This window comes from Sinocyclocheilus grahami, unplaced genomic scaffold (assembly GCF_001515645.1).
Source record: "Sinocyclocheilus grahami isolate Dianchi unplaced genomic scaffold, SAMN03320097.WGS_v1.1 scaffold419.1, whole genome shotgun sequence".
Lineage (NCBI taxonomy): Eukaryota > Metazoa > Chordata > Actinopteri > Cypriniformes > Cyprinidae > Sinocyclocheilus > Sinocyclocheilus grahami.
In genome coordinates this window covers 1,180,184-1,207,655 of record NW_015505598.1, presented here as the reverse complement: position 1 = coordinate 1,207,655, position 27,472 = coordinate 1,180,184, and the positions used below count along the sequence as shown (strand labels likewise).

At 39.1% G+C, this 27,472-nt stretch overlaps 1 protein-coding gene across 1 annotated transcript; it reads right to left on the bottom strand.

The window, feature by feature from the left end:
* Positions 1-1,254: 1,254 nt before the first annotated feature.
* Positions 1,255-25,502, bottom strand: LOC107551291 (arylacetamide deacetylase-like). The gene is made up of 5 exons (XM_016232844.1): positions 25,036-25,502; positions 22,968-23,196; positions 21,436-21,505; positions 5,016-5,187; positions 1,255-2,519 (listed from the first exon to the last, which is right to left on the bottom strand). Exons 1-5 carry the CDS (start codon positions 25,174-25,176, stop codon positions 1,899-1,901), a joined length of 1,233 nt encoding a protein of 410 aa, XP_016088330.1. The 5' UTR covers positions 25,177-25,502; the 3' UTR covers positions 1,255-1,898.
* Positions 25,503-27,472: the final 1,970 nt, after the last annotated feature.

Below are 27,472 nucleotides of genomic sequence, written 5' to 3'. Positions count from 1 at the left end.
CAGTACTAAATGAAAAAAATTATCGTTAAACAAAATGAGAAGAATTTACACCATCCTGTTCAAATGTTTACACCCCCCAGCTCTTAATGCATTGTGTGGCCTTCTTGAGCATCAGTAAATGTTTTCACCTTTTGTAATAGTTATGCATGAGTCCCTCCATTGTTAAAGAGATGGATCTCAAAATCATACAGTCACTGTTGGAAAGGGTTCAAATATGCAGAAGATGCTGGAAAACCAAAGAATGTGCAGGAGCCGGGGGTTTTTCTGAAGAACAGCAGGCAGTTGAACCAACAAGGGACTCATGAACAACTAACACAAAATATAAAAACCGTCGTGGATCATCCAGGAAATGACACACGGTATTAAGATTCAAGGGTATGTAAACTTTTGAACGGGGTCATTTTTTTATAAATTCAGTTATTTTGTCTTGTGGAGTATATGTAAACACAGGGGTGCCTAAACTCAGTCCTGGAGGGCCGGTGTCCTGCAGAGGTTTGCTCCAACCCCAATCAGACACACCTGAACCAACTAATCAAGCTCTTACTAGACATACTAGAAACCTTGTCGCAGGTGTGTTGAGGCAAGTTGGATCTAAACTCTGCAAGACACTGGCCCTCCAGGACTGAGTTTGGGCACCCCTGTGTAAACATCTGTTATGTGAAATAGCTTATTCTGGACAGTACTTAATCAAAAATAACATCCAACTTTCATGATCCCTCTTTGTTTAAATTAGTAACATTTTGCACATTCTGCAAGGGGTATGTAATCTTATGAGCACAACTCTGTGTGTGTGTGTGTGTATATATGCATTATTGCCTAAACTATTTTAAATTTGTCATTAATGCTTTTGGCTACACAAATTTTGGTTGAATAGATGAAAATAACCATTCATTTTAATTGTTTATTTTGTCTTTATGGCTTTCGGACTGTGAGCTGCTTTGTGATTTAACAATGCTTGATGTTTCATTTCTTTTGGAATTATTTTAATCGGCAGAGAAGAAATATACAAACTAAATGTCCCCCCCCCCCCCCCCCCCCCCCCCTTGGGTGGTCGCACAACATGTTATGATTTTGATTTGGTGGATATAATTGGTTCGTATATATATATTTTTTATTTTATATATATATATATATATATATATTTAAAAATTTTATCTAAAATATAAATAATAATAATGTCCAAATGCTTAATAAGGAACATAAGTAACTAAGTTAATGAACTAACTTCTTGTTCATTGAACTGTGCACAAGAAAAGCAATTGCTCCAGGGATATTGTGTTTGTTTGCCATCATGGTTCTGAAAAATGATTGCTCCATACCATTTTTCCATCTTTCAGTGAGGCACTTTAATTTGTTTAGGAAGAGCAAAAGAACTGCAGCTTCAAGCCATTGTGTCATGCCATTTCTCAGTTCTCAGAAGCAAATTACTTGTACCTACTGAAGACTTGATCTTACTTTGATCTCATCTTCTCACCATTTAAGATAAGAATTCAGTGAACCTGGAACTTCATCAGACAGTTTACTGCATATCAAACCAAACCTTTCAAAACATCAAGCAGTCAGTGATAATTGCAATAGGCTGAAATAAAAATAATCATAAAATAAAACACTATTAATATCATGTTAACTTGTTGAACAACTTCATTAGTAACATATACATAGTTAACCGATTAGAAAATAATACAGACCAGTGTTTCTTAAGACCAGGTTTGGTCATAATAGGAATGTTTGTACCATATTGGATTAATACAATCAAAAGTGTGCCCTTTTTAATATTAAAAAGTGGTGCACTGTAAACAACAGGAAAAAAACAAAACCAATGAAATAAATAAGACAAAACTTATGAACCAGTCAGCCAAAACTGATGCATAAAGCACTGCTGCACTCTACATTAATTTTTATAGATTTTGCTTAAGCCATGATACAAAGTTGTCCATCATTCTGTGTCCAATATCAAAGTCTGTGGGCCACGTAGTGAACATTAGTGCACCATGAAATCCACCGGGGTAATGTTCATGTGTGACATCAACTCCAGCATTACGCAAGCGTGTGACATACATCAAGCCGTCATCCCGCAGTACATCATATTCACAGGTCAACACATACGCCTTAGGCAGTAAACGCAAGGCTGTGTCAGGCACCAGCAATGGCGAGGCTCGTGGATCTGCAAGCAAGTGATGAGGACCAATAGAGTGCACTGAACTTTTTCCGGTGACCACGGGTGGAGCGCTGTAGTTGTACGTCTGGCGATATGAATCGGGTAAATATGAACTCCAATTGACAAACTTAAGCAAAGCACCTGATTCATGGTTATTGTGTCTGTTTGCCATCATGGCTCTCAAAAACGACTTGTCGCTGGTGAAGTACTCGCTCCAAAACCTCACCATCAGTGTGCGAGGCAGTATAGGCATGTGCTGGTTCTGCTGGTAGGAGGGAGTGTTCAGATCCAAGGCTTGCAGAACAGGGTAGATTAGAGCTTGGGCCTTTAGCTGGATATGCTGTTCTGGGTCCTTCTGCAACTGAGTATACATAAAAAAAATTCAATTATACATATAATAATATGTGACTCTGGAGCACAAAAGCAGTCATAAGTAGCACAGGTATATTTGTAGCAACAGCCAATAATATATGGTGTGGGTCAAAATTATAGATTTCTCTTTTATGCAAAAAATCATTAGGACATTAAGTAAAGATCATGTTCCATGAAGATATTTTGTAAATTTCCTACCGCAAATATATCAAAACTTAATGTTTGATTAGTAATATGCATTGCTAAGAACTTCATTTGGACAACTTTAAAGATTATTTTCTCAATGCTTTTGCACCCTCAGATTCCAGATTTCCAAATAGTTGTATCTCAGCCAAATATTGTCCGATCCTAACAAACCATACATCAATGGAAAGCTTATTTATAAAAAAAAAATTGACCCTTATTACTGGTTTTGTGGTCCATGGTTACATATAAACATATTATTTATTAAAATAAAAGCAAACTTCATAAAGCAACTTTTATGGCCATTTTTGACCACTTAGAATTTAAGCACTGCTGAAGAATGTTTAAAATGTGAAATTGGTGTGTAATTATTGTTACCAGTTACCTGGTATTATTATAGATTTATAAGAATTATTATTATATATGACTGTAACCTAACCCTAAAAACAAAACAAGGGAACACTTAAATCACAAATTGGGTCTTGATTAACAAAACATAGTTAAAACTCTTTACTTGTATACATTGTCTAATAATTCGATGAGAACTATATTATGTGACAATGGTCATTAGAAACCAAAATCATCAGCCCATTGAGGGCTAGATTAAATCACACTGAAAATCAAAGTAAAAAAAATTGAAATTACAGGCTGATTTGAATTTCATCAAAGCAACTCATAATGTAATCAGTAGTGTACATGGCCCCCATGTGCCTGTATGCACTCCTGACAATGTCTAGGCATGCTCCTGATGCGATGATGGATGGTGTCCAGGGGGATCTCCTGCCAGACCTGGATCAGGACATCAGTGAGCTCCTGCACAGTCTGTGGTGCTACTTGGCAGCTTCGTAAGCTGGTTCTCAATTGAATTGAGGTATGGGGAACATGAGGGCCAGTCAACAGCATCAACACCTACATCATCCAGAAAGTGCCTACATACTCTGGCCACATCAGGCCGGGCATTGTCCTGCACCAGGAGGAACCCAGGGCCCACTGCACCAGTGTAAGATCCCTCCAAGATATTCCTCCCCAGACCATCAATGACCAGTGTTGAGCAGTAACACATTACTTAGTAACGGAGTAATTTAACGCGTTATAATTATCAAAATAGTAATTAGAGTATAGTTACAAGCCGAGGTCTCTATACGTTACTGCCACGTTACATTGCTGACAGAATGCAATGTTTTATAATCTAGAGATTGTAAAAAGGATGTAGCACACACACACTGTCGATTCAAGTGCCGGTGAATTAGAGACCTGCTCCCGCGAGACCCGACGCAACAGAGCGCGGCACGGGAGAAGACTTGATAGGCGAGTGCAGAGACTCGTGTGTGTGTGTGTGTGCGGGATGCGGGAGAATAAACATTACTTAGTAACGTGTTACTGTAATTTGATTACTTTTTTTAGTAACGGGGTAATTTAACGCGTTATGATTATCAAAATAGTAATTAGAGTATAGTTACAAGCCGAGGTCTCTATACGTTACTGCCACCACCAAAACGGTCATGCTGGATGATGTTGCAGGCAGCAGAATGTTCTCCATGGCATCTCCAAACTCTTTCACGTCTGTCACACGCTCCGTGTGAACCTACTCTCATCCACGAAGAGAATGGGGTGCAAATGGTGGACCTGACAATTCTGGTGTTCTCTGGCAAATGCCAATCAAGTTGCACGGTGCTGTCATGCCTGACCTGCTGGGGGCATTTTAGAGGGCTCTGAAAGTTTTCCTCCTTGCAGAAGCCTGCTGCTGGGTTGTTGCCTTCCTATGGCCCTGTTCAGCTCTCCTCGTGTAACGGTCCATCTCCCGATATATAGGAGACACACCAAACCTGAAGTGCCATTGTGGAGGAGCTGGACTACCTGTGCAACCTGATTGGACTGTATGTACAGCCTCAAGCTACAAGTAGTGAGAAGGACCTCTAAAGACAAATCAGTAAGGAAAGATAAAGATAGAGCAGTTGTCTGTGGCCACCACCTGCAAGACCATTCCTTTTTAGAAGGTTGTCTTGCTGTTGTCTCTCCAGTGCACCTGTTGTCACTTTCATTTGCACCAAAGCAGGAGAAACTGATTCACAATCGCTTATGCTTCCTAACTGAACAGATTGATATCCCTGAAGTGTAAATGCCTTGGTGTTATACTGTGATGATTGTGTAGATGGAAACAAAAATGTGATGAAAACATATTATGTACAGTAGGTAACTAAAGGTATAAAGCACAACATTTATAGATAAAATGCATTGATTATTTTGGAGTCCAATTGTAAATCGTACTGTAGTCATTCATGTATAATTTTCCACATCTTACCTGCTGAGCCACTGCAGCTGCAAGGTTGCCTCCTGCACTGTCTCCTGACACAGCAATCCGTTCTGGATTGATATGGTAGCCCTTCAGAACATCAACACGAAAGATGAACTTCACCACACGGTACACATCCTCAAACTGGGCAGGAAAATGATAAGCTGGGGCAAGACGATACCTGCACAGAGCAAATTATGTTAGTATTGTTCTTCTTAATATTATTTTTCTGTCAGAATAAAACCTACTGTTTTGAATAGCATGGTTGTCCACAGATAGTTAGCACAAACAGCATGACAGTTTTAATGTGTTTTTTATTAAATTAAAAGGAAGGTTAAAAAATAGCATAATGTCTGCAATAGAATCTGAACTTGTTCTGTGTTTGTTGTTAGTTTGCAAGCTCCAATACACTGTTTCACTTTCCATCACAAGCCCCAAAGTCTCTTTATTGTATTACTCATCACTGTCTTTACTTCTACTTTTCTGAGGCAAACGTTACTGAATGCAAGATCCCTCACGAACCCAGCAAAGGTAAAAAGTTAGCATTAACCAGCATTATTATTACTTAAATTAATGGAGAACCCAATAGGCTGAACAAGCTCTTCTAATGGTTTTATTTTATTTTTTAAATTGGGCTGGGTCTGTGAGGGGGATCGTCCCACTAGATTGCGATGAGCTGTGCTGTGACTCATAAGATAGCACCCACGCCATTGTTTCTCAAAGTTCAAAGAAGAAAGCCCATCCTGGGCTGAGATAATGCCACCCCAGATAGCATGCAGATGTGGGCCACTTAAGGCAATGATACGGCACTGCTAGCCTTCTTATGGCCCGGACAATATGGATGCAAGCCTGAAGTGGCCCATATGTAAAACAGCAAAAATGGCTCAAATGTATCAAATCACATGTGGGCCTTTGTAGGCAAAGATGCGGCGTTCACAGCAATGTGTAATCTGAATGTGACCCTAAAGTGGCCCATGTGGTAAACAGTGATAATGGCCCAAATAGTGCCAACCAAATGTCGGCCACCTTTGGCTAAAATGTGGCATTATTGACAAAGGCTAATCAGGGTGTAAACCAAATGTGGCCAACATATGTTTCAGCAAATGTGTACATTAAAGCGTATCTGGGCTAGTTTTGGCAAAGATGTGGCACAGTAAGCACTGGCTAATGTGGCTGTGAGCCTAAAGTGGCCCGCATATGATGCCACAAATGTGGCCCAGTTATCCTAAAATGTATCTGGGCCAGTTTTGGTAAAAGTATGGCACAGTAAGCACTGGCTAATACGACTGTGAGCCTAAGGTGGCCCGCATATGATGCCACAAATGTGGCCCAGTTATCCTAAAATGTATCTGGGCCAGTTTTGGCAAATATATGGCACAGTCAGCATTGGCTAATCAGTAATAATTGGCTAACTTGTCCCACATTTGACATGGCAAATATGCCCCATATATTATAAAACAGATGAAGGCCACTTCTGGTTTGGATGTAGCACTTGACATTGGTTAATTGAAATGGATGTTTGAAATTGTAAATATGGCCTAATTGAATTTGGCTACTTTTAGTAGGATGCAACGCAGTTAACTGATGCAGGGTGATCTGGATATGAATCTTAAGAAGGCATCATACCCAGCTATTTATTTTTTGAAACATGCTTTTGATGGCAGTTTTTTATGTGTACTGTGCAGCATAAAAACAGAAGTGCACTATAATGATCGCTCTAACTGTCACGGTTTCTGTTATATTGGACTTTGTTTTCCTTTTGCACCATTTCCCTTGTTGTGTTGATTGAATTATTCTGTTCAGGTGTGCCTAGTTAATTATCCTTGTTTAGTACGTATGTTCACTTTGAGTTTGTCTGGTGTTATGTCTACATTTCTTGAACGTTGCTGTGCTGCATTGTGCTTGGATTTACCCTTGTTGGATTAAAGAGTTATGGTATATAACCTTTCGTCTGAGTGAGAAGCATTTAGGTTCAAATTTGTGAAGAATTGTTTTTAAAGTCTTGGAATGTGTCTTTGAATAGCTGCTTGTGCAAAACTTGGGCTGGGACGATTTTACCAAGTAGGACACATTTCTGGAACTTTTTTGAACATTTTAGGGAGGACATTTTAAAATTTCTCTTTACAATATGTTGATTATTGTTGATGCACAACTCACTTAAGGCGTAGTGTGGCCCAGATAATGTATATTTATGGTTTATTTGGTTCATTATTAGCGAAAATGTGGCTGTGCAGTGGCCTGCTTGTGGACCACTGCCAAAATGCCACTATTCCATGCAGAATGTGGGCCACATGAGGAATGTGGTGAAGACCAGGATTAAGCTGGCTACACACTAGAGGATTTTAAGTCCGATTTGCACCCCTGAATGATAGGGGGGTGTGGCCCGATTTTTTTTGTCCAAAAAATCCTCTGTTGTGTGGTGTCATTATGATTATTTAACTGCTCCCGATCGAGACGGAGCGTCGCCGAACTCATATGTAAATATCAAACATGATCGGGCTGCCTCTGACGTGATACCCACGATAGCCAAATGAGAGCGAGCAAGCGTCACCTACCGGATGTTGCGTGCTTCTATAGCTGAAACTGGAAGACCAGGATTAAGCTGGCTACACACTAGAGGATTTTAAGTCCGATTTGCACCCCTGAATGATAGGGGGGTGTGGCCCGATTTTTTTGTCCAAAAAAATCCTCTGTTGTGTGGTGTCATTATGATTATTTAACTGCTCCCGATCGAGACGGAGCGTCGCCGAACTCATATGTAAATATCAAACATGATCGGGCTGCCTCTGACGTGATACCCACGATAGCCAAATGAGAGCGAGCAAGCGTCACCTACCGGATGTTGCGTGCTTCTATAGCTGAAACTTGGCAGCCACAAACATGCCATGAAAGCAGAGAACATCACCCATATTCTTTTTTTATACTTTGTTTTTCACTGTGAAACAGAACACATGCCAGGAGAGCCAGCTGACAACATTGATTGTCCTCTATTTGTTTTTCTTCTCTAGTCACGTTTGATCTCGAGAGTCTCCTGTGAGATCTCGTGTCACTGTGAAATCTTTCCTACAGTCATCAGGTGTGTGGTCTTGCGGTCTGGTCAAATCATCTAGTGTGTGCGTTCAGAGGATTATAAGGCTAAAAATAGTTTGAAACTGTCTTCATGTCTGTAGTCTCACATGGTTTTAAAATCGGTTAAGATTTGAAAATCGTCTAGTGTGTCCCAGGCTTTAGAATAAAAATCAGCTGTGGCCAGTTTTGGTTTATTTGCTTGGCTGACATGTGGCAATGCTAAGGCTTACATGAGGCCCAAATCTGGCAAACAGGAGTGGTCCACCCAAATGCCATCATCCTAAACAGTATGCGGGCTGGAGCAAGTTGTTGGATCTGGGCTGGATCAGGGCCAGAATTAAAATCAATGTTGCCCAGATTGGGCCAGTTATGGTTTATTTTATTTATTTTCATGGCTGACATTCGGCCTTCCAATGGCTTGCTTGTGGCCCAAATCTGGCAAACAGGAGTGGTCCACCCAAATGCCATAATTCTACACAGCATGTAGGCTGGGGCAAGGTGTTGGATCTGGGCCAGAATTAAAATCAATGTTGCCCAGACTGGGCCAGTTCTGGTTTATATTATTTATTTTCATGGCTGACATGCAGCCTTCCTATGGCTTGCTTGTGGCCCAAATTTAGCAAACAGGAGCAGACTGCCCAAGTGCCAGAGGTGCAAAGTCCAGGTTCAGAAAGTAAAAGTCCTCCTCAGTATTTTGTTCCAATCACCTGCATTTGCTAATTAGCACAGTTTTTCAGCAGAGGTGGGACCAAGTCATTCCTTTCAAGTCTAAAGTTAAATCCCAAATCCTCAAAGAGTTAAAGTTAATGAGATAATTAAGTGACTAATTAAATGATGATTGTGCATTAGTGATGAACACCTGCTGTTATTGAGAATTACAGAGGATTAGATTTTGATGTTTTATTGGTTAAAACGATGCCCCCATCATGGATATTAGTGTTTGCTTTAGTTGGGCTCTTGACCCTTGAATTGCTGTGTTAGATCTCTCTCTGCAGCAATGCATGTGGTGTTGTGAAGCTATTAGCTGTTTTATGTGATGAGCCATCAGGAGCTGGCCTGAAAACATTCAAAATAACTTTAATTTTTTTATACAGTATGTTTAGGCATTGCTTTACTAACCCTGTGAAACTACAGCATGCAAGCAAAGTGTTGCTTTAACAGTTATTGTGTATACATTTCTAATCTACTTAATGCATTACAAAAATGAACTCCTGTCCTCCTGTCCTACACACAGACATCAAGCACCAGCATATGAATCTCAACAACGGTGACAATCAACAAAATGCTTCATGCTGCAATGCTGCAATATCACAAAACACGCTACTAAAATTCAATTAAACTCAACACAAAAACAAAAGCAAAAATAAAAGCACATAGTAAGCATTCAAGAAAATAAGTGGACAATTCAGCAGCATTATTTATTCATGCCGCAATGTATGCTAGGAGTCATGGATGAGTTTTGTCCTGTGCTGGTACCCAGCATGCATTGCAGCATGAAGCTTTTGATTGCCACCATTGTTGAGATTCATATGCTGATTGTTGACGTCTCTCTTTGAGTGTGAATGGCATAACAGTTGTAACATGGGGTTTTGAGGTTTGTTTCATGTTCTTGTTTTCATGTCTTTTATTTTGTAATTTGATTTATGCTGTTAGTGTCAAGCTTCCCTTGTCCGCTTGTGTTCCTGCTATTGGTTCCTCTGTTCAATGTGTCATGTTCTGATTGGCGTATGCTGGGTACACACTAAAAGATTTTTAAAATCTTATAAGATCTTCAAAATGTAAGAGACCACAAACATGAGGGGAAAAAAATCCTAGATTTAACCGTTTTGCTCCTATAGTGTGTGGTGTTTAACCCCCCCACACACCCCACACACCCCACACGCACATCAGGATTTCTGATCCAACAAGTTGAATATTTACGATTCGCGATCGGGGCGCCTCCGACGTTCTTCCGAGCAGATTCAGTCACTCTTAACACACCTCACACCACAGGAAAATCTGATAAGATAATCTTTAGAACCACCAAGATAATCGGGACATTACCTAGGATTGTCGGCAGGGGAGAAATGGCCCAAAATCAGCCCGATTATCTTGTGGTGTGTATCCACCCAAATGCCATCATCCTAAACAGTATGCGGGCTGGAGCAAGTTGTTGGATCTGGGCTGGATCAGGGCCAGAATTAAAATCAATGTTGCCCAGATTGGGCCAGTTATGGTTTATTTTATTTATTTTCATGGCTGACATTCGGCCTTCCAATGGCTTGCTTGTGGCCCAAATCTGGCAAACAGGAGTGGGCCACCCAAATGCCATAATTCTACAGCATGTAGGCTGGGGCAAGGTGTTGGATCTGGGCCAGAATTAAAATCAATGTTGCCCAGACTGGGCCAGTTCTGGTTTATATTATTTATTTTCATGGCTGACATGCAGCCTTCCTATGGCTTGCTTGTGGCCCAAATTTAGCAAACAGGAGCAGACTGCCCAAGTGCCAGAGGTGCAAAGTCCAGGTTCAGAAAGTAAAAGTCCTCCTCAGTATTTTGTTCCAATCACCTGCATTTGCTAATTAGCACAGTTTTTCAGCAGAGGTGGGACCAAGTCATTCCTTTCAAGTCTAAAGTTAAATCCCAAATCCTCAAAGAGTTAAAGTTAATGAGATAATTAAGTGACTAATTAAATGATGATTGTGCATTAGTGATGAACACCTGCTGTTATTGAGAATTACAGAGGATTAGATTTTGATGTTTTATTGGTTAAAACGATGCCCCCATCATGGATATTAGTGTTTGCTTTAGTTGGGCTCTTGACCCTTGAATTGCTGTGTTAGATCTCTCTCTGCAGCAATGCATGTGGTGTTGTGAAGCTATTAGCTGTTTTATGTGATGAGCCATCAGGAGCTGGCCTGAAAACATTCAAAATAACTTTAATTTTTTTATACAGTATGTTTAGGCATTGCTTTACTAACCCTGTGAAACTACAGCATGCAAGCAAAGTGTTGCTTTAACAGTTATTGTGTATACATTTCTAATCTACTTAATGCATTACAAAAATGAACTCCTGTCCTATTTACACACACACAGACATCAAGCACCAGCATATGAATCTCAACAACGGTGACAATCAACAAAATGCTTCATGCTGCAATGCATGCTGGTGTGTGTTTTTTCTTTTCTTGACCAATTAAGCATCAACATCTAAACCTCTGTTAATTCTCAATAAGAGATTCTGTAGACATAAAAATAAAGTCATTCTGGTTAGTAATGAGTGAAGCTGGTGATGCTGTTTGTGGAGTGTTTAATCAGATCTTGAGAGTTTTTTTCAGTTAATTTCATTCAAGGCTGTGGCTGAAGTCAGTTGTAGTTCTTGTGTTTCTCTTTTCTTCAATGATGCTGCTTGTTAACAGCAGGTGTTCATCACTTATACAAAATCATAATTTAATTAGTCACTTAATTATCTCATTAACTTAACAAGTGCCATCATCCTTCACAGTATGTGGGCCGGATCAAGGTGTTGGATCTGGGCCAGAATTAAAATCAATGTGGCCCATTGGTCATTTTTGAGCGAGATGCTAACGGTCTAATCGGATTCAATGATCTATGCTAAGCTACAGATAAAAGTGCTACCGCCAGACACGGAGATCGGCTGAATGGATTCGAAACCGGTAAAACTCAAATGTTTAACTCTAGGGGAGTTGGAAAATTAGCCTATTTTCAAAAATAGTGGAGTGTTCCTTTAACAATTACTATCATAAAATGCTTGAAATACACATCGACTTTTAAACCCAAATTTAACATCCAATAACAGATATTTTTTGCTGCATATTAATTTTCTCCCTCTCTACTGCGTTCAGTCTGTTTGAAGTACCGCCGCTCCATCAGTCAATTCTGAAGTTTAAGGCAGACTGTCAGGATGAGCCTTCATGCAAAACAGAAACACTTGCATGAATATGTAACATTTACAGATAAGACTGCTGTTTTACTTATTAGAACTTCTCACCAGCAGCATTAAGCATTTCGACTAAAATCCCAAACTAAGAAATGGATGCATCCAGCAGGAAAGCCTTCTCCTTAACCCTGAATCTGTTAGGTTTAGCCACAAATGTCTCTCCATCCCAACCATACTTGCCATGGAGCTACCAATAGCGTACACCATGCTCTTAGAGCCTGAAGTGCCAGATCCATCACACAACAAATATCTTTGACCGCCTCGGTGGTCAAACCAGCTCCCCCATCAGCTTGATAGGCCTACCGAAGTGCCATAGTGTGCAACACTGCACTAGTCTGACTGGCTAGATCAAATAAGACTTAAGCTGGCTGCACACTAGACGATTTTCAAATCTTAACCGATCTGAAAACCATTGGAGACTACAGACATGAAGACAGTTTCAAACGATTTTTAGCCTTATAATCCTCTGAACGCACACACTAGATGATTTGACCAGACCGCAAGACCACACACTTGATGACTGTAGGAAAGATTTCACAGTGACATGAGATCTCACAGGAGACTCTCGAGATCAAACGTGACTAGAGAAGAAAAACAAATAGAGGACAATCAACATTGTCAGCTGGCTCTCCTGGCATGTGTTCTGTTTCACAGTGAAAAACAAAGTATAAAAAACTATATGGGTGATGTTCTCTGCTTTCATGACATGTTTGTGGCTGCCAAGTTTCAGCTATAGAAGCACGCAACATCCGGTAGGTGACGCTTGCTCGCTCTCATTTGGCTATAGTGGGTATCAGGTCAGAGGCAGCCCGATCATGTTTGATATTTACATTTGAGTTCGGCGATGCTCCGTCTCGATCGGGAGCAGATAAATAATCGTAATGACACCACACAATAGAGGATTTTTTGGACAAAAAAATCATTTGCGACAAGCCGTGAATCAGGCCACACCCCCCTGATCATTCGGGATTGCAAATCTGCCTTAAAATCGTCTAGTGTGTGGCCAGCCTTAGCAAATAGCGCTAAAGTTGTGGATGCCTTTCGGTCTAAACAGTATTAGACAATGTAAAGCTTAGAAAAGTCCTAGCCCTGATAATACTAGTAGCCGTGTGCACATTCATTACTCAGAGCAACTAGGCCTCATGTTTACTTAAATATGTAAAAAGGTTTCATTTAATTTAAATAGTCAAAAAAAGTTGTCAAATTACATAAACAGCACACTGTTCCAAAAATGGCTACCCCACCATCAACAGGGACTTTTGACTGGAGGAACCTTTTCATAGTTCCAAGAACTATTGGTGGAAGTATCCGCTTTTTGGTGTGTTTGTACCACAGGAACTAGGAACTTGTATAGTTCTAGGACTCCGTTTGGGGGAACTAAATTAGCTCCTACTTCAAAGTAGGGTCTAAAACAGTTTTATAGGAACTATTAGTGACGTAAGTATACGCTGATTGGCCAAATGCATACGAAAGAATGGCTACCTGGCATTTTTAAAAAGCCATGTAAAAATATTTTCTCCACGAATATGGAAAACAGATAATAACACTGCAAGTTGTCATAGGAGATTTAGTCAGATTTTCATGGTATTTTAATCGAGAAAATTTCGCATTTACACTCCATCTCCGTTATCACAAAACCCTCGACACACAACAAAAACAGCTACAAACATGGCATTCTCCATTCTCCATTCACCAGTTGTTGACGTTTGTAAATGCCGTGAATAAAGATGTGACTGGCGGCCACTTCAGAGTTCCTGCTGCCGGTGTGAATGCAACCAGGAAAGTGGCCCGCGGGGGAAATTGGTTCTTTAAGAACGACCCTGCTGGCTAGTTCCTAGAACTAAGTTCGTAACTTGTACCTATTTTCCAAGTCATTAAATGCATACAAGACATTTAAAGCTGAATGTCTCTAAAACTAAGGACATGTGAAATACAAAGTTCTGGCATGAAACTCTAGATGGCGCAATTCGATAGAACTCAATATGACAATGACATCATGTCACAGCTGATTGGTTCTCTTCTGTATCAGTAGCCAATGAGCTCACTGCTCAACATTCAAATACTTGGCTAAGTGTTTGGTGTAGCAGTTTGCAGCGTGCTTCAGAAACCCTCCACCTTCCCCAGCTCCACTTGTATAGATCTGCTATGGGGTGATCATGTATGCTATGGGGGTTATTCATGTTATATGTGCAGCAGCAGTATTTCTTACATGCTCACAGTAGCATGTTGTGGATGTAATGCCAGTAGCAAGGCTTGGTACTTGCTCTGCTGCTGCTGCACCAGGACCAAACACATTAACATTGCATGTACATTACCATGCCAATCCCTCCGAGAGTTGTCATGATAGAACTGACATTAAGTGACTCTGACATTATGCTCTTACTAATGGTCAACCTGTACAGCCATCAACGACTTTTCTTCCTCTGTAAACTGGCTTCAGAGTTTCACATTTTTAGATTACTGCTTTTTTTACAGCCGCTGTACTGAGACCTTTCATACATATTTGTCGCTTTGTCCATCCCTAAACAAACACTTTTCCTTGCTCAACTCTATATACTTAGGACTGAATCAAGGTTCAGTGTTTGTCTGGGACAAATTGAGTTGAAGTTGTTTTGGGTCCAAGTTAGTTAATTAACTGCATTCCTAGAAATTTGCTGGTATTACCGTTCACTATTTCTTCGAACATTAACTGGCCAAATAATGTTCAAGAACAAGTGCATGTTTTGTGCACTTCACTATAATCTCTTTAGTGTTTCTGGCATTTGGACACCTGGCAGGCAGTCAAAGTGTTTATAGTTTCACAGCAGCGGGCAGTCAGGCAGCAGAAAGTCAGACAGCCACTTCTACTCATGATCTGTAAAGGAGATAAATAGGGACGCATCAGACTTTTGGTCTGAATGTTACTCACCAAACTCCTTTAGATTTTTTTATTATTGGGTCAGTGTGTTTCTTTTGGCTTTTTCTTTCAATTTTATCTCATTTTCATGCTCTGTTGACACACCGCATGTCCTTGTTTTTGCTGTTGTCCATGATACTACAGGATTCTGCTTTGGAATGCTGGAGCGCTGGCCCATGCAGAGAGGGCTTACCCTCACTTCAGTTCATTGTAGATGGTTATCAGATCACAGTGGTGTCATCAGCACATTTATTTATCCTATTCCTGCTGCGGTTGCATAAAAGGTAATACATGAGAACAGTGAGAGCAGCATGGAGCCTCTGTTTGTTAAGAACAGAGCATTCACAGGTGGAAAACGTTCCAACATAGGGCTAAATGCATTATTCAGCTCTTTAAGCAAACTATGACAGGTACACGAAGATACATCAGACATATCACAGATATATCACAGTCGATATAAATAGAAATCAGTAAGTGCTGTCAAACTTGTTAGGGCATGCAAGTTTGTTGAACATCCCATTTTAACACTGATGTTTCACACCTCAGATTTGAAAAAAGGCACAAAAATGGGTGTATAAAGCTGTTGGAAAAGGGGAGGGGAAATCACAGAGGAAGGGAGGCTGTCAAACATAACCAGTAAAACACATACCTACAAGACACTCAGGATAGCAGTGCTTCCAAACCGTTTTTCTTGAGGCACACAGTATACATTATCAAACTGTTCCTAATCTAACACACCTGACTAATCACAACGGCTTTGTTGTAAACCTGTACTCCATGTATATTCCAAAACCTTATATGTCTGATAAGGGAGACATTCAGAATGTGTACTGCTGGTGTGCCTACAGGAATTAATATTGAAATGGAGTGCAGACCAAGACAAAAGAGTTTGGAGCACTTGGCTGTATTTTAAAAATACTCTGTGCCATGACAACAAACTAGGGACACAATACGTAAGAATGGATATGTGTCATTTAGATAAAGTAAATGACACATCCGTTTAAAACACGTAAGCTGGCTGAAAAAGGCACAGTTTATTTTATGCTTTTCTGTAAATTCTTATTTGAATTATTAATAATTTTGTCTTTGTCTTCTTTTTATCTGTACAATCTACCACATAGTCGCTGTTGTATTTCACTATACCCAGTGCTGTTATTTTGCATAACTGTATTTTATTAGAGAAGGCACAAATATTGAAGCAATGCAGTAGATAACATATGCCAATATAAACTTAAAACATGCTCATTCCTGTCCGAACATGCACTATAATCAGCTGAGGGAGTGTTGTTGAATACTACACAGAGTCCCACACTGAAATCGCTCTCATGCATGCTCCACCTTTTTTTTTTTAATTATTATTCTGCTGTTTTCTTTTGTATCAGTCAGCACAGAGATTAGATTATCTTTTACAAATAATGATAGAATCAAATAATGTGTTAGTCGAGTTTTGGGGTCCTCATAAGGAAACGGCTCTTACAAGAAGTCAAGTAAAGTCACCATTATTTATATAACGCTTTTTTACAGTGCAGATTGTGTCAAAGCAGCTTTGCAGTATCAAACAGGGAAATAGTGTGTTGAAATAATGTGCCATTCTCCTCTGGCTAGACAAAACCAGCAGTTTAATTCTAGGGCTGCAGCAAAGTCAGATTGTGCAGAGGACTCATTTGGTTCCCGTGGTCTTGACCGATGGCCATCTAGGTGATGAGGAAGTGGTATTGCCCATCTTCCTGATCTATGCCCATACATTGTACATATGCAAATACAGCAATATTGCATATTGCTTCTACCTCTGTATACACAATACTGGGGAGACGACAGACGGTGAAGTGGGATGCAGACAGTTGTACTGCCCATCTTTTTCAACTATATCTGACAACCCTACATATACCAATACAGAAGGAGAAAATAATTTTCATCCCCATGTTCACAATACTGGAAACAACAGATGAAAAAGTGGGATGCGAGAAGCAGTATTGCTCATCTTCTTTATCTGCTGTTCCATTCCTCTAATAGAACGTAACACTTCCCTTGGGAGTAAGCGTAGGTTAAAACTTTGCCTCCATTCAAGACTGTGTAAGCGCTTGAAAGAAGAGAGTCCAGACCACTCACTCCAGCACTACACAGCTATGCACATGACCATCATAAAACAGATCACCTACACTCGTCAAACCCTCAGATCGAGGAGGCTTTGTGGGAAAGTGTAATTGCAGGAGACGTGTACAGCCTCGTCAATCAAATGTTTATTGCACATTTAGTCATGATGACTTCTGAGATCATTTTTGGCATCAAGCGAGGTTGCTGCCTGGAGCCCTGACTCCTCAGAGGTCTTCTGAGGAGAACACCCGCTAGAGCTGCACGATTAATCTTTAAAAGATCGAGATCGTGATTCGGACACCCACGCGATCCCATTTTTAATTTGGCTTTTTCTTTCAATTTTATCTCATTTTCATGCTCTGTTGACACACCGCATGTCCTTGTTTTTGCTGTTGTCCATGATACTACAGGATTCTGCTTTGGAATGCTGGAGCGCTGGCCCATGCAGAGAGGGCTTACCCTCACTTCAGTTCATTGTAGATGGTTATCAGATCACAGTGGTGTCATCAGCACATTTATTTATCCTATTCCTGCTGCGGTTGCATAAAAGGTAATACATGAGAACAGTGAGAGCAGCATGGAGCCTCTGTTTGTTAAGAACAGAGCATTCACAGGTGGAAAACGTTCCAACATAGGGCTAAATGCATTATTCAGCTCTTTAAGCAAACTATGACAGGTACACGAAGATACATCAGACATATCACAGATATATCACAGTCGATATAAATAGAAATCAGTAAGTGCTGTCAAACTTGTTAGGGCATGCAAGTTTGTTGAACATCCCATTTTAACACTGATGTTTCACACCTCAGATTTGAAAAAAGGCACAAAAATGGGTGTATAAAGCTGTTGGAAAAGGGGAGGGGAAATCACAGAGGAAGGGAGGCTGTCAAACATAACCAGTAAAACACATACCTACAAGACACTCAGGATAGCAGTGCTTCCAAACCGTTTTTCTTGAGGCACACAGTATACATTATCAAACTGTTCCTAATCTAACACACCTGACTAATCACAACGGCTTTGTTGTAAACCTGTACTCCATGTATATTCCAAAACCTTATATGTCTGATAAGGGAGACATTCAGAATGTGTACTGCTGGTGTGCCTACAGGAATTAATATTGAAATGGAGTGCAGACCAAGACAAAAGAGTTTGGAGCACTTGGCTGTATTTTAAAAATACTCTGTGCCATGACAACAAACTAGGGACACAATACGTAAGAATGGATATGTGTCATTTAGATAAAGTAAATGACACATCCGTTTAAAACACGTAAGCTGGCTGAAAAAGGCACAGTTTATTTTATGCTTTTCTGTAAATTCTTATTTGAATTATTAATTATTTTGTCTTTGTCTTCTTTTTATCTGTACAATCTACCACATAGTCGCTGTTGTATTTCACTATACCCAGTGCTGTTATTTTGCATAACTGTATTTTATTAGAGAAGGCACAAATATTGAAGCAATGCAGTAGATAACATATGCCAATATAAACTTAAAACATGCTCATTCCTGTCCGAACATGCACTATAATCAGCTGAGGGAGTGTTGTTGAATACTACACAGAGTCCCACACTGAAATCGCTCTCATGCATGCTCCACCTTTTTTTTTTTAATTATTATTCTGCTGTTTTCTTTTGTATCAGTCAGCACAGAGATTAGATTATCTTTTACAAATAATGATAGAATCAAATAATGTGTTAGTCGAGTTTTGGGGTCCTCATAAGGAAACGGCTCTTACAAGAAGTCAAGTAAAGTCACCATTATTTATATAACGCTTTTTTACAGTGCAGATTGTGTCAAAGCAGCTTTGCAGTATCAAACAGGGAAATAGTGTGTTGAAATAATGTGCCATTCTCCTCTGGCTAGACAAAACCAGCAGTTTAATTCTAGGGCTGCAGCAAAGTCAGATTGTGCAGAGGACTCATTTGGTTCCCGTGGTCTTGACCGATGGCCATCTAGGTGATGAGGAAGTGGTATTGCCCATCTTCCTGATCTATGCCCATACATTGTACATATGCAAATACAGCAATATTGCATATTGCTTCTACCTCTGTATACACAATACTGGGGAGACGACAGACGGTGAAGTGGGATGCAGACAGTTGTACTGCCCATCTTTTTCAACTATATCTGACAACCCTACATATACCAATACAGAAGGAGAAAATAATTTTCATCCCCATGTTCACAATACTGGAAACAACAGATGAAAAAGTGGGATGCGAGAAGCAGTATTGCTCATCTTCTTTATCTGCTGTTCCATTCCTCTAATAGAACGTAACACTTCCTTTGGGAGTAAGCGTAGGTTAAAACTTTGCCTCCATTCAAGACTGTGTAAGCGCTTGAAAGAAGAGAGTCCAGACCACTCACTCCAGCACTACACAGCTATGCACATGACCATCATAAAACAGATCACCTACACTCGTCAAACCCTCAGATCGAGGAGGCTTTGTGGGAAAGTGTAATTGCAGGAGACGTGTACAGCCTCGTCAATCAAATGTTTATTGCACATTTAGTCATGATGACTTCTGAGATCATTTTTGGCATCAAGCGAGGTTGCTGCCTGGAGCCCTGACTCCTCAGAGGTCTTCTGAGGAGAACACCCGCTAGAGCTGCACGATTAATCTTTAAAAGATCGAGATCGTGATTCGGACACCCACGCGATCCCATTTTTAAACAACAACGATTCGCCCGTGTCTGTTAAACCTTTGAAAAAGTCATGATACAGGAACATTCAAATCTGCGTTTGCGCTGCAGCTGACAAAGAGAGCAGACATGCTTAAGTAAGAAACATCTTCACAAACAGTCTTTTCAACTAACCAGAATTATTTCTGTCTTACAGTCATTCGTGTTATCCCAGAAAAACTGGGATGAAAGTTTATTTTTCAGATATAAACATTAATGTCTATGGTAGTGATCAAAATAGAGCAAGGCAACTTTTGGCGATTCAAATAACATTTGTGTTGATTGCAAGGTGACAAGAAGTGACTGTTAAAAATGTATTTGTCATTGAATCATTCATTCAAGAGATTTGTTCAAAAACGCTTATTCATCCAGTAATGAAACAAGGGAAGTATTTATGAGTGAGTCATTGAATCATTCATTCAAACCACTTTTTCATAATTTTTATATAAAAAATGGATGTATTAAATATATTATATTTTAAAAACATATTAAAACATTTTAATAATTCATTCAAATTGAACACTATTAAGTCGACTGCAGCAATTCATATTTTGTCACACATTATTTTGTTTAGTTCAGAATCATGGGAGAATCGTTATCTCTATCTGAGAGAAAAAAATAGTGATCCTCAATTTATCCAGAACCGTGCAGCTCTAACACCTGCCTTCTGACCACCACCTCAAAGGCAATGTCAAAAAATTTGGAAGACAAAACTGGGGCATCTAGGAGAAAAGATGTTTCCTTCTCTTACAGCTCTGACGGATTAAATCTCCAAATCTAAATTGAATCTTCAAAAAGCCAGTGATGCTGCTCTTTGGCTCTGTCTATCTGTTAGATTGTCAGTCAACATCCTTCAGTAAATCAGCTTGGTATGTCTGCAGCACCGCCACACTTTCTAAATCTGTGTTAACTTATTTCTTTAACTTTCTTTTTTGGGCTTTCTCACACAGACTATAGAACAGACAAACGGCTTTCTGAAGAGAATAAAGCTGATGACGTGTTATAGGCACTCCTTATCAGAGGCGTCATGCCCATTGAAACTGAGGGGGGGCACGTGCCCCCATAGATTTGAGCTACGTGGATTTTGAATGCAGCTTCCAAAAGACGAAAAAATAGCCGAAAAATATCTTATCATACCGGTGTGATAAGAACGTTCAGCGTGGCACATCACCAGATGCTAAATTCAAATCAGCGTTCATTGGCTGACGCTGAGGCAGAACAGACGGGTTTTTACAGCACTGTGCATTCAAGTGTTCACACTTATGTATAATAGGATTTAGCAAATAGTACGCCTATTTGGCGTGCTGTCTGGAAGGAGGGCTCCGAACCCAGAGAACTCCCCCCTCCCGCCCCTACTCTTTAAATAGCTGGCCACCTTGCCTGTGACGTCACCTGACGCAGTAGCCAATCAAGATGGGCATTTAGCAAACATGCTTCAGACACCGGCTCACAAGTAATATTCCCATAGTGTCAACATCATGCCGCATGCGGTCTTGTGTTCCACTTCAAAAGGGAACTGGGGGAATTCCTAACTATTTTATTACAAATTGGGTTATATGTGATATTTATTAATTAGCTGATAATTAATTAACAATTTAATGGCTGTAATAGAAATGATAAACACAATTATATAAAATTACATCAATCAATCAATCAGTCAGTTAATCAGTCGCCAGATCCTGTGTGACCTTGTAGAAGCAAGCAAGGATTTTTATTAAATGAACAACATTTGATACTTACTCTACAGATACAATAACTGCGTTGAGCTCTGTAACCATGTGTCTGGCTAGTAGATCATATGGGCCCATACCTAAGGTGAGAAGGGAAAAAAAAACTTTTGACTCTTATTTGATTAAGCCTCTAGTTATGAAAACAGTTCTCATGGATTAAAGGTGTCATATGATGCGATTTCAAGTTTTAATTTCTCTTTGGAGTGTTACAAGCTGTTCGTGAATAGATAAGATCCCTAAAGTTGCAAAGACTAAAGTATCAAATCCAAAGAGATATACTTTATAAAAGTTAAGTTGTAAAAATCGACGCGTTTCAGAAAGCCGGGGCATAGAGGAGAAACATTAATGTACAGTATGTGGAAAATAATGTGTTTTTTTAACCTTAAACCGCATAAACACATTGCATTACACCAAATACACAAAATAATGTTCTTTTTAGCACCATCATATGACCCCTTTAAAGCAAAATATATGTAACATGCTCTTACTTTAGTAATAACAGTTCATTTTGCATGTTAACCCTATAGTAAATACATGTTGTTAATAATTTTTACATATTACTAAAATTGTATAATTACAATGTAACAAGGACACCTTAAAATAAACTGTAACCCCTTTAACCATCACTTATAAAAAAGAGAGGGAGACCAATAGAACTTTAAAGGAAGAGGGTTTTTAGAACATACCTTTTCTACAGTTTATGTACATTCAACGCAGTTTTCAGTATATGAAATAAAACTGATAAACTGATTTTTTTTTGCAATACTTTACACATTTTTAGAAAAATAATCAGCCATCTGCTGTTTATGAAGTTTCATGCATTAGAAAGTCTTAGCAGAAGAATGTTCACTATCACTGAAGCAGGCAGTGACTTCAGTTCAGCGAGTTCTGCATGAGCACAACAACTCTCACTATAATTTCTGAAGCTGTCTACACTGCAGTGTGTATTACATTCATCATTTCTGCACTTTGTTTAGGATGAAAGAATTTGAAAGTGTGCAGAATTCAATCAGTGAGTGCAAACTGAAATAAACCAGGGTTTTCAGCAGATTTCTTAACCAGTGACTAATCTAAACACCTCTGATTAGCTGTTGCATTCATACACTCAACAGAAACGTGTGTGATTGGCTGTAATGCTCAATGCTGCAAAAACCAACACATAAAATAACTCTTTGATACAGCATGAGCAGATCTAAATGTAATGCCGCATTCAACACTTTTCAATTATTTTCATATTTCTCTTTATCTCGACAGTCGTAATCAATTTTGTTTAATGGTGCAGGGACTTTTTTTGCACATGTATCTTGAATATGGGGTGCATTTTTGTTCATTTTGGTGCCATTTTTGCCTCAAGCTGCTGTAAATGTTCACTCTGATCTGCACTGACCGCATGCATGGCTTCTCTGCAGTCTGAATGGGTATCTGTCATAATGATGGAGAATTAAAATCTTTGAAGTTCCAGTGTCTTCATTTGCATTACCATTCAGATATAAAAAGCTAGAGCACTCTATTATACAGCGTTGTGTGATTAATGGTACTCACGGGAGCTGCCAAGACACCATCCTCCTCCATGCAGGTAAATAATGGCCCTTCTTGGCTCTCCTGATTCTTGTTGCTGGGTTGGCTGGTACACAATCACCTCTACCCCATCAAAATTCTCATCTGACACCTGCACCCTCTCATCTGACACAGGCACTACTCGCTCTGCAATGGTGATGAACATCATAACTTTCATGTAGTGCAACAGTCCCATCCACTCGCTCAGTTCTGCCTGTGAAGAGGGGGGAAAAAATTAAATGGATGTTTTTGGCTTATTTTGTGCAAGAGCTCCCAGTGGAAGTCACACGGTGCCTGGCTTATTTTCTCAAAAAGGTTATGAACAGGGCATACACATGGTTGATCAGCTGAGATCATCTCACTAATAGCCAGAATCCCCTAATCTTTTGCTTCGGTGGACAACAGCCCATTGTTAAGCCACTTGATGTTAAGTGATGTTTCTCCAGTGATGTTCACAGTATTAAGCCTGAAGTCTCTTGTCACCAGTTCTAATTTAGTCTTCAATCTCCTTTGGTAATAGGTTAATTTTCTAAACCATGTAGGGACTCTCTTGGCTGCAGAGCCTCCTAAATGATGACCCTACAAACATGGCAGATGTGTGAGACAGAGGTTTAAGTAGGGAGATTTAAATAAAGTGGTTTGAGTGATTAATAATTCATATCTAAACTGATGAAAAATATTTATTTAATCTGCAACAACATTTACACATTTATAAAGTTTACAATGCATCACTATACAAAAACAAGGAGAGTTGTAAATTAAACTGAACTGAAATATGGAGTATATACAGTATATATATATATATATATGACGATAACTGTGACAAGATGATTGACAGACCAGTTTACAATGATAGGATGCATGCAACTATGCAAAAGCGTGGTCTGTTAAAACTGCATACATGATGTAGTATGTCCCAAAACTCACCAAATCTTTTGCTACTCACTCAACAGTATTTTTAGATATTTATATATATATATATATATTTTTTTTTTTCTTCAGAAAAAGAGTAGTCTTGGGGTATAGTCTACATGGGTGACTTGGGATGCAGCATAAACATTATTTATTTATTTGTTTTCTTTCCCCAATTAGTTTGCCATTTAAATCAAATGTTTCACATTTGCTTACCTTTTAAAATGTTTAAAATGAAAGGTGGAGTCAGGATGCTGAGCAATGGTTTAAAAATCATGAATTTCATAAATGCCACTTCAAAATGTAAGCTGATGTCCAGTATTTGTAACAACAGTGACACTTCACAGTAAAATGGACAAGCTGTAGATTTCAAACAGCTGTAATTTGTAGACAGACAGACAGAGAGAGAGTTTTTTCTTCAGAAAAAGAGTAGTCTTGGGGTATAGTCTACATGGGTGACTTGGGATGCAGCATAAACATTATTTATTTATTTGTTTTCTTTCCCCAATTAGTTCGCCATTTAAATCAAATGTTTCACATTTGCTTACCTTTTAAAATGTTTAAAATGAAAGGTGGAGTCAGGATGCTGAGCAATGGTTTAAAAATCATGAATTTCATAAATGCCACTTCAAAATGTAAGCTGATGTCCAGTATTTGTAACAACAGTGACACTTCACAGTAAAATGGATAAGCTGTAGATTTCAAACAGCTGTAATTTGTAGACAGACAGACAGAGAGAGAGAGACGTTTAGACGTAACACTCCCCTATCTGAGGTGCATTTTACACGTGCATGCATTTAATTTCTATTTCCTGCTATAATTTCCTGCTATTATTAGCCACAAAGCTTACTATATAATGCTCGGATTAAGAATCGACATAATCTGTCAACTAAATCTGCTGGTGTGGTGTCATGCCAAACAATTCCCACAAATAACCCGACGCTTAACTGACCCGACAGTTGCGTAATCACACTCTTTGATCAAACCTGTCCAGAATAATAACACGATGCCAGATATACGGCCCTAACACTGCAAATGCACGGCACTATGTGCGTTAAACCGGTGTTAAACTATAGACTGATGGCTGTCACTCTTACAAGCAACGCGATGCGTGTAAAAATACAAATGCAAGCAAACTTACCAACTGGATTAAACTCCTGAAGAACGAGTCAGTGAGCATGAGTTTCCATCGCTCCTCTATGTTATTCGGGATTGGAGAATAAACGTAGTAAGCTGTTAACGCGCCCAGTAACACAAACACCAACGCTCCTTTAGACCGCATTCTTTTGATTTGGTTTTGGATCTCGTCTGTGTCTTCTGTTTCCTTTTTATAGTCTGCTGATGGTCTTTTCTCAAAAGTCTTCGGCTGTTGAAGCCCCCGTCAGCTGCGTTTATTAGTCATTGAGTTCTCTCTGTGTTAGAGTGTAATCCTGGATTAATTTTGGACTGGAGCCAGCGAGATATACCAACACGTGCTAGTGTCATCTGATCGTGATACTGTACGCCTGCATGCTGCGCTCTGTGTCATGTGCGAAGAATATGTCAAGTGGTAATGGCACGCAACTGGAGCTTCGGCGCATTACGCAGAGCTCCTCTCACATTCCTCAGATAACCTCAGGGTCAGCTCATGGTCTGGTCGCCCTCCCTCTCCTGGAGAGAAGATATTATCAGCTGGCATGACTCTCTGGAGCAGTATTCACAGATATACACTGCAAGATTGTGGAAAGCAGAACAAAAGCTTTAGTTAGAAAATAGCAAATACTGATGATATTTGTATCTTTTCACATTTCTACAACAGCAGCAGAACGACACTCTGATGATCAGACATTATAAACGATACAACGTTCACATCTTAGCTTGAGTGTAGATTTACAAGATCTCCTATATTAATATGCTTATTATTTTAGCATTTTTCGATGACTTCCTAGATGAGAAAAACCTATTCACAAAACTCTAAAAGGCAAGTTTACTGCTTAATTCCTATTATACGATAGAATCTAGAATTCACTCGAATCGCGAGAATTAAGGAGAAATATAGCTATGACTAAATGGATAATACATAACTACGACAAAGGCAAACGGGACACAAAAGAAGCTGTTGCTACACTCTTAAAAATAAAGGTGCTTCAAAAGGTTCTTCAAGCGATGCCATAGAAGAACCATTTTTGGTTCCACAGAGAAGCATTCAGTCAAAGGTTCTTTAAAGAACATCTCTTTCTTACCTTTGTATAATCTGAAGAACCTTCTTTCGCCACAAATAAGCTTTTGTCAAACAGAAAGGTTCTTCAGGTGTTAAAGGTTCTTTATGGAACCATTTAGACAAAAAGGTTCTTCTATGGCATCATGAAGCACCTTTATTTTTAAGAGTGTACTTACTAAAAAAATGATATTAGAAAGAAGGCACATAACTAAAGGGAAATATGGTTTGGTTTAAAAACAAAAAATAGGAAGCATGGAAACAAATATGCTTGCAAATCAATGCAGTGTTTCCTTTGATTTCACAGACTTTAAATGACATACATCTGCCACGTTTTCTTTCTTTCTACAGTATATCATTCCGTGTGTTATCTATTTCTACAACATGACATTAATCATGACAGTCATGATGTTACTTCATTACGTATACACTATGAAATTAACATATATTGGCCAAAATATTGACTTGCCACAGACGGAGACTCTGCACTCGAGGCCCCGTGTCCTAACGTAGCTAGAAATGTATTAGCTTTTCTAGAAGAGCTCCTAAAGGAACCTTCAGAAGAGTTACTATATACTATAAACTGTATATATTATATAGTAACTCTATATATATCGTATAACGGCAGAAGTAGCGCATGCTACGGCGGCGCTGTGTATCTTTTCATATTAAAGCACAATTATAAATAAAAGGTTGTGAGAAAATACGATGCGTGTCAGGTCCGTGTCACGTTCAGCAGCGGCAGCTCTTAAAGTAACAGCAGCCAAATAAGCTAATAACCCAGCTGCTGTGATGTCTGTTCAATTTCTGTGTATTTCCTACTTGCTGAAGGGCACAGGTAGCTAAATATGACATTTATTATAATGGGTTTATGTGAAGTTTTTTTTTAAGTCTAATAAATGTTAACAATTGATAGCTCTCATTTATACTGTAATGTTGAATGGCTATAATCAATGATCAATTTCATGGAGACATCAGTAAAGGTATACGTGATACTCACATTCAGTCATAAAAAGATACCACTGAACAAATATATAAAAATATACTGTCTTTGCTAAATGACTAAAAGTAAAAGTAGACGCTTTTATCCAAAGCGACTTACAAATAAGAAAAAGTAATTAAAACTAAAAGCTAAAACTCTATAAATACTATATATATATATACAGTGGGTACGGAAAGTATTCAGACCCCCTTAAATTTTTCACTCTTTGTTATATTGCAGCCATTTGCTAAAATCATTTAAGTTCATTTTTTTTCCTCATTAATGTACACACAGCACCCCATATTGACAGAAAAACACAGAATTGTTGACATTTTTGCAGATTTATTAAAAAAGAAAAACTGAAATATCACATGGTCCTAAGTATGCAGACCCTTTGCT